General features: G+C 40.3%; 1 protein-coding gene across 1 annotated transcript; it reads right to left on the reverse strand.

Moving 5' to 3' along the window:
- Positions 1-4,456: 4,456 nt before the first annotated feature.
- Positions 4,457-5,614, reverse strand: LOC101293789 (ethylene-responsive transcription factor 1A-like). The gene has a single exon (XM_004300306.1). The coding sequence runs from the start codon at positions 5,612-5,614 to the stop codon at positions 4,724-4,726; it is 891 nt and encodes a 296-aa protein (XP_004300354.1). The 3' UTR covers positions 4,457-4,723.
- Between the last annotated feature and the right edge of the window lie 3,499 nt (positions 5,615-9,113).

Below are 9,113 nucleotides of genomic sequence, written 5' to 3' on the forward strand. Positions count from 1 at the left end.
AAAAGAGAATACGTAAAGAGAGTTGTGAAATAATAAATATATAATAATTATATTAAATAACGTATTATTATTAGTTTTAGATATTAAGGGTATTTTAGGCAGTGTATTTAGTATAATATTGAAATGAAAAATAGATGGGTAGTGTATTAAGTAAAGGGTGTGTATTAAGAGATTAAATGTGTATATTTAAAATTACTCCACCACAAAATCTAACAAATTTATTAGGACTCCTACTAGTGTTGTTGTTATCGACTCAGGTCACTGGGTTTCTTTCTTCTCCTCATACACTCCTTAATTGGACCTCTCATAGATATATCGCGATCCCTTTTTTTTCTCGACTTACCATCAATATCTACCGGAGGTGCAGCAATGAAAGCAATAATAAATACAGAAGTGTAGAAAGGTGACTAATTCCGTTTATTTAGATATTTTTGAGTTACTTTATTGAATACCATAATATTCAATTAGCAGCTAAGAAACCTTCAAAAAAAAAAAAGTGAGCTAACCTTCACTTGGACCTTCCAAAATTTAATTAGATCATTCAAACATCAAACCATCTTAATATTTATAATTAGAAGCAAATCATGGTAGTTGTTACGTAGAAAGTGTTGAGATATCAATCCCACATTGAAAATATAGGACATTGCATGTGGGTTTATAAGAGTTTGGGCCTCGACTGATAAAAATTTCAAATGCAATGTTGGCATCATTTGAAACTTTAAAGAACAAATTGTTGCTTACACCAACACAGTACTACGTCAAGCACTGAAGTTAGACATTCATTAAACTTTCAAAATTAGTAATGATCTAGTACTCGTAAATTTGGAAAACTATCAACTTTCAGATGCAAATTTGCTCCCCACCCATACTTCCCCACTCTTATCTCCACCCACCTAGTTGAATGCCACATGTCATCTTTTAATTACTCTAACCATGGTTAACAACATTTATGTATAACAATATATTAATTATATTATCTTTTACTTTAAATTACTTTTTTTTCTTTTTCTTTTTCTTTTTCTAAACAAAATAACAAAGCCTAACAAATTTAGGACTCCTCAAGATCGATCAACAAAGAGATATAACGTCCGGGTGTTTTTTGAAAGAATAATTACCAAATCGACATATTTGAAAATACCCTCTTAGATCATATATTATAGAACAATCTCACACTTGAAACAAATAAATTCAATTCAAATAAATAAGTTCCCCTAAAAAAAAAAATCAAATAAATAAGTTCTTGCATATACATACCCGAATTTGCAGTAGCATTCAAAAAAAAAAAAAAAAATTGGCACTAGCATTAATGCTAACAAAAAATTAGGAGTAGCATTCATACGCTAAAAAAATAAAATTGAAAAGCGAATAAGGAGAAGGAAGAAACCCAATGACCTGAGTCGATAACAACGACACTAGGAGGAGTCCTAATGAATTTGTTAGATTTTGTTAAATTGTTTCGAAAAAGAAAAAGAAAATAGTGATTAGAGCAAATTTAGGAGATGATTCTACGAAAAAAAAAAATTTAGGAGAAAATATAATTTGTTGTTATAAATGAATGTTGTTAACTATGATTAGTGTGATTAAAATATATGACATGTGACATTCAACTAGGTGGGTAGGATGAAGGTGGGAAAGTATGCATAGGTGGGGAGCAAATTTGCGTCCGTACTGTATTTTTACAGCTGAAATCATCAAATGGTGAATGTCATTATAATAAGCCATTTGCCATTCATGTTTATCTTGTTGAAAATGAGGAAGTGAAAGTAGCACACTCCTTTCATGCTTAATTTTGTTTCAAACGAGAAAGGACATATTTCACTTGCAAATCTGTTTCTGGATTCTCTATGTCTCCATCTTGTTTAATGTTTCTCCAAAAACATGCAAATTTAGTTTTTGTGCTGTAGTACTTGAGATTCAATAGTATTGGTGAGATTTGATTATTTGAATTCATCACTTATACGATGTACAACTAATTGTTTACAACTCATCCGCTTCACTTCATCGAAAAATTCATCGGCTTCAGAGGCTTAACTCTTTTGATTGGTTAATTACTATAATATTGTGTTTCAAAAGAAATAGCTCTCTCACTTAATTAATAAAAGATCGGTTATAATTAGGAGAAATTCTGAACTGCGGCACTCGCACCACGTCATTGGTGCAACCAGCCGACTACCCATTCACAAACCAACACCTGTTTTTTTTCACCACAGGTCTGCTAAAAAAAAGAACAAAAATACGATATCAGATTTCCTACCTTCTCCAAGCAAACCAAACCTGGTCTTCTCCCTTTGCCCAGTCGTCGTCGTCAAACAACACCACAAACCTGCATGTTCCGCTGCCAAGCACCACAAGCCCCGCCGTTCCAAGCTTGATACAACCATCATCTAGCCTTGCATAAACTTGTCGCCGCTGCCGAGCCCTGCAAAACTCTCGTCGCCGACTTGTCGCTACTTATTATACGGAAGAGGCCGACGGGCCTCACGGGTCTCACACACACAGGTCCAATAATGCCGATATTCCCCCACTTTAGTCACCCAGTGGAGAAACATGTATGGAGTTTTACACAAAACCTCATATCCGTTTCTGGGTATGGGATTATGCGGAAACGGCCGACGGGCCCCACAGGTTTCATACACACGAGTCTAATAATGCTGATACTCCCCCCACTTTAGTCACTCGGTGGAGAAACGGGTATGGGGTTTTACACAAAATACCTCGACATTAATGTATGTGGTACCATTCCTTATAACCCAAGGATGACTCTTTCACGTTTCCGATGTGAGATTCCAAATGACTCATATCTAAGTCACATTTTTCCAATAATCTCCACCTTGCGTGATTCGAGCCATCTCCAACTATCCCACGATCCAAATTCCAATAGCTCAATCTCGATCACAGCCATCTGAATCTTGTGATCCCAATCCAAATGGGAGTTCCACCAAATTGCAACTCGATCGTATGAGACACCAAGTCTCAAACGTCACCTAGGCTCTGATACCACTTGTTACACGGAAGTAGCCGATGGGCCCCATAGGTCTCATACACACGGGTCCAATAATGTCGATACTAGACCTGGCAATTTAGCCCGCGGGCCGTGAGCCCGCCCGAAACCCGCCCATTAAAAACCCTTCCGGACCCGCCCGTTTTACAAAAAGTGTTAAAGAAAACCCGTCTGTCAGTAACCCGCCAATTCATGGGTCGTGCGGGCTAAGCCCGTCGGAACCCATTAAGCAAAAAAAAAATTCATAAAAGAAAGAAAAGTTAGAGGTTGAGCTTAAAGAAGAGGAGCTTCGGCGAAACCGAAGCATCGTCTTGGAAGGTCACTCGGTAGAGCTATGGAGGAAAGGCGGTGAAGAAATCGGCCACCGGAGACGACGAGGTTGAGGCGTGACTCGGCAAAGATCATCAACAGAAGAAGAAAGAGGCAAAATCCCAAGATCTACGTCTAGGTTATAATAATAACTGAAGAAAAGAGAAGATGTGGTGGGAAGAAGAATTGGAGGAAGTTTTTGTGGAGGAGAAAGACTCACGTCTGGGTTTAGAAGATGAGGATCAGACTCAAAACTCTTGTAACAAAAAAGAATCAATTTTTTATGCACCCAATATTCTCTTCAATCCACCAACCATGTTTGGAAAAATAAAAAATAAAAATAAATAAATCACATGTTTAGCAGGCTCCAACAGAAACCTGTAAACCCGTCAGGTTCGGTCTGGTTTGACCCGTTAAAAACCCGACCCGTTAAGAACCCACATGTGACCGCACGAACCAGGCCCGTTGCCAGGCCTAGCCAATACCCCCCCCACGCAGCGCTGCTAGTCCAGATGGCCTTCATTCCAACCCGAAGCTCTGGATGTCTCTCCGCCACCATCTAGATCCCTAATTTTCGACAACCTTAGGATTAAGGATTTCAATTTGCTCAAGCTATGTCAATATATATGTACATAGTTTGGGTTTGGTTGGTCAGAGATGACACTTCCGATTTCTTTTTTTTTTCTTCTTTTTTCAGCAAGGTCAACCTCACCAATGATGTGATGCAAGTGTCGCACCTAAGAATCTCTATAATTGGATAACTAACATCTTACACACGACCTAAAGGGCAACATATGATCGTCATCTATCTCTTTTCTAGCAAGTAATACTAGTTAACCCATTTCCTATGGAAAATTAATCTTCAATCAGAAGATAGGTAATTGGAAGAAAAGTTATAGAAGAGTACGAATATAAATTGTCATATAAAAGTACCGACTTCTTTATCTCTTTCTTATTGTATTTTATCATATTTTTCTTCGTGTTTGGCTTAAAGTTGTGATTTAAGGTTTATTAAGATCAAATATAGATATACACACTCTAGCTTAAGGGTTACAACTTAAATGCAAGAGTGTAAAGTTTGTCATTCATACAAAATGTCCATGTTAAACATGATTTCTCAGTTTTAATTTTTAAAATCACCGTATATCTCAATCCTCAAAATTTAATTCACCAAACTGTAACAAATTTTGCAAAATACAAAACCTTACTCTTAAATCCCCTCTTATTGTTTGCTTTTTCTTGTTTTCATTTTGCAAATTGACAAAATTTGCTTCTAGAAACAAACCATCAAAATCATGAGAAACCCAAAAGTGAAAAAGCTGAAAATCCTACATTTTACATCTCTCTCGGATAATTTACAAATGTATTCCTCCGCAATCGCAAGTACTGCTTCCCAGCTCACACTCCTCACCATCAAACCACCAATAACTGCTCGCCACGCGTACACGAAACCCCCACTTGCCCTCCCACTTGTTGTTGCTGCCGCCCAATCCCAATCCCACTCCCCATTTCCATTCCGGCTTGAACCGCCGCCGCCGCTGCCGCCGCCACCTTCTTCCTCCGCTTCGGAGACCCGCTCTCCGAAGACGAGGCCGGTTCGGGTGACGACCGTTTCGACGTCACCCTAACCGGGTCGGGCTCGCCCGAATTAACCCGGAGCGGGAAATTCAATAACGCTCTCGAGCCGCGCATTCTATAAGCGGCTCTATCATAAGCCAACGCCGCGTCCTCCGCCGTCTCAAAAGTCCCCAGCCAAACTCTGGCGCCGTTCTTCGCCGGATCACGGATCTCCGCCGCGAACTTCCCCCACGGCCGTTGCCTCACTCCCCTGTAATGCTTCCCCTTCGCCGCCACCACCGCCGGCTTGGCCTGCACCGCCGCGGCCGACTGCTGCGTCACCGCCACCACCGCCGAATTCGTCTCCGGCGACCTACTCACCACCGCCTCCTCCGGCTCCGACTTCACCTCGTACTCAAACGAGCACGGCTCCGATTTCACCGCAAACTCAAGCCCGCAACCGTCGGAGCCGAGAGAGGGGACCCACCCGACGCTGACGGCGTCTCTTAGAACGCCGTAGAGCACCATGTCTTCCGAATCGTCCTCCTTCAACGGCAGCTCGCCCCAATTCTCCGTCAAGCACGGGTACAAGCTGCTGAAGCTGGAGCTCCGCGAGAAAATCGGACCCGCGCCGGAATTCGTCACCGGATTACAATTGTAATTGTAATTAATACTCTCGCCGAGCAAGTGTCGCCGAATCGAGTCGAGGAGCGTGAAATCCGCATCGCTACCGCTTTGTCCGTACATTTTTGCAGCTCTGAAGCTCTTAGGGTTTTTCTAGATCGGAGCTTATAGTAGAAGCTAAGACTGTGTTTGAAGCTGAGGGAGAGATAAGAAGAAGAGTTTGGTATGTTTGGATGACTTGGTTTTAGATTTCTTCTGTGAAAGGAGGATGAAAGGCTTATATAGGTGAGAAGGTTCATGCATTTAAAAAAGGCACTGATATTTTTTTTCTTAAACAATAAAATAATTGTTTTTTGTGGTCTATATTTTAATATATTTTTGTCTAAGCTGGAGCTTCGATGAAAGTTCATGTGAGTGTGCAAATTGTGTGTGTGGTGGGGGTCACCATTTTGTATTAATCACGTGAGTTATTAAGTTGTGAGGGAGGCCTGACGTCAGCTTCTTACAGCAGCAAAAAAACTTTGTTGCCGTTTGCCCCATCTCGATATAGTCTGTCGGCATATCTAGTATTATCCTCGTCCCTTCATTTATTTTATTTTTCTCTCTTGTATGATGGTTAGCAAAAACAGTATTGGTGGTGGTTGTGAGTTCTGATCTTCCATATTTGGATTTTGTTGACGATGGAAGTGTGTAGTTAGGTTGGGCTGAGTTTTCTTAGAAGGGTGACTTAGAGAAGTGTTCTGAAATTCTACAATCGAACTGTTAAAAAGAGATTCACACGGTTATACATTGAAATGTTGTATTAAAATCTTATACTCAGTATTTGCATATCACTTTTAATTGTAAAAATGTAAAGAATATCAACGTGTTTGATACATGTGTATTGAATTATTATGCAAAATAATGCACAATTGAAATGTCGTAGCACGATATTGGTCAAGCATGACATAAGTGGAAAAATTAAATGTTTGAAACGATCTAAAAACGTGAAAAACATAAAACTGGGATGGGGTCAAGGTGCACAATCTGGGTTCTATAGCAAAACCACATATTGGGGATTTTGGGAGGCAAATCATTAATATGGGTTTCAGTGGTGATAGAGAGAGTTGCTAAATTAAGGTTAGGGGGTTGTGACGGGAACAGAGATGTGTTTCGATATGGAGGAAAAATGGTCAGAAAGGTTATTTTTATAATTTGATTTTTTTCTTGATGCCCAAGTCATCACTTGACAGAGGAATTAGATGAAGAACGGAGATTTGGACACAGTTGATGAAAATTAGGAGTCGTTGAGTGTTTTTGATGAAATTAAAAGGGTAAACTAAAATTAATTCTTAATAATAATTTATAATTACATTATTCCATATATACTACACCTTTTACATGGAAATAGTTTCCTAAACCAATTGCATCGATCAAGACTGGATTGCTTGTGTTTTGTTTTTTCTAGAGGAGAGAGAGGCTCTCATTTCTCTTTTCCTTTTCCTCCGTAGTCCTCTACTCTTCCAAACTTTCGTGGTCTCTTCCCGACCCATTTTCGTGGTCGACCTCTGCCCCGGCGTTGGAAGGCTTGATTTCCTTTCGCTTTTCGTTCTTTTTCCCATCACCAATGCCCAATTATTCCTACTCCTTTGATCTCAGATAACCTATCCCTCTCTTTCTCCTCTTTTTCCAATCTCAAATTCTTCACATGGGTGCACATTTTTCTCATCAATCAGTATTCTCAACGAAAGTTCACCGATTTGGTACTCCGAATTCGGTGTTGTATCATATATCATACAACGGCATGCTTGCGATTTCACAGCTGCCGCTCTCGTTTCCTCTTTCTCTTTTTGGTTTTCTTTGGTTACAGTTCTGTTTGGCAATTCGTTGCCAGACATTATGTTGATGATGTTACATGATGTTTTGTATGGTTTTGAGGTTGGGCAATCACAGTTTGAATGGGATTTTGTTTGTTCAAGTCTCTTGGTTGCAGTAGCCGTGACGTCTTTGTGTCACACAAGGAATCTATTTGTGGCGTTGTGAGCACAAGCATTTTCCTTCTCATGTTCTGCAATTGAGCTGAACCTGGTGTGGTGTTCTTATATTAGGAAGTTTTCGGTGTTCTTGAAGATTCGGGAGTTCTCAGTAACGTCTCTGTGTCACCGGAAGTTTCAATACATGGGGATGGTCGTGTTGACGTGTGTCGTCCTTCGCTGCCTTGGTTTGTTTGCTGGATGTTTGGATAACGATGGGGTGTTTATTTATGTTTCTTTGTTTATCTTGCTTGCTTTGTCTTTCACCCGGTTTGTGGATTTTGTAAATCTTGCTCGTAAAGCTTTCTTCTTTCAATAAGACTTTGCCTTCCACTGCCAAAAAAAAGAAGAAGACTGGATTGCTCGTTGAAGTGTGTACAGAAACTTGCTGCCAACCAAGTTATCGTCAACGAGTCAATGGTTGAAAAGAGAACAGGAAGAATAAAGGCAAGTTTCTCTAGCCGGTGAGTAACTTGCAAGAAACGAAGGTAACAAAGAAAACGAGCCGAAAATGACATTGTGTTTTGGTCCTTTTGGAATATACAGAGATACATTGGCCCTGAACACAACTAGTCAATTTCCTACATGGATAAGCCAAGGCTCCACAAAGTCAATTTTCTCCCCAAGAAATGAAATTGGGAGATGGAGACCCCCGCCTCTTCCAAATATTGTTGGAGTGCATCCCAAAGTAATCTGCTGCAACGCGCGCACTAATGTAGCTTTCATGTTGTTAGTTGGTACCTTTTTTAATTTTTTTGTTATTGTGTCAACTTGAACGTACATAGTTTTATTGGATTATAATCAGGATGATTGAGCAAGCAAAGAGCCACTAGCTAGCTCATTGATCATGCCCCTTGTGCGCATCCCTTTCTGAATCAAATTGAGGCTTGTTCATTCGGAATTGTATAGGATGGTGAGGTCGATTGCAGCTGAGGTGTTTTGTGAGGTGTTGGATCTTGTTTGTGGAGAGGTATTGGTGGGAGCGTGGAAGCAGTTTTCTGTTTCTTGCTGTGGCCTTGTGGGCGATGGCCTCTGCAAGTGGTTTGGATGATAAGCCCTCATTAATGATCATGTCCATCAGATACCAAACCGGCACCATCTAACGGCTAAAAGTCAACATTTGACGTTGAATCGTTGACCAGAGACCGTTGCGGTCGCAGGAGAGACTCTGACCAGAAGAACAATTCTCCCCGGCTTTCTAAAAATAGCAAGCGGGCAATAAACACCCGCACGGCCGCACGTGCCAACTGCATCTTTTCATTCACAAAACGACAAACCCCGAATTATTGATTTTTTTTTTCGACAGTAACCCCGAATTATTGTTGATCGTGGATGCATGAATCTAGAGCGCGACTAGGAATATTAAAAAAATATTGATTTCAAACACGTGATGGAATTAGGAGGTTGCATGGTTGGTTCTTGCCACTTGCAAGCATTGATGGGGCCGGGCAACATAGATTGATAGGATTAATTAGTTGTTTAATACCGTCATTACGTTACGGCTAACGACGATTTGCACTCTGCTAATTTGTGTTTATCAGCCAGAATAATGTGTAGGGAATAGGGATTAAGGTTAATATAAAAAAGAAAAAAAGGAGGGAAGAAAATAA

Source organism: Fragaria vesca, linkage group LG5 (assembly GCF_000184155.1).
Source record: "Fragaria vesca subsp. vesca linkage group LG5, FraVesHawaii_1.0, whole genome shotgun sequence".
Classification (NCBI taxonomy): Eukaryota; Viridiplantae; Streptophyta; class Magnoliopsida; order Rosales; family Rosaceae; genus Fragaria; species Fragaria vesca.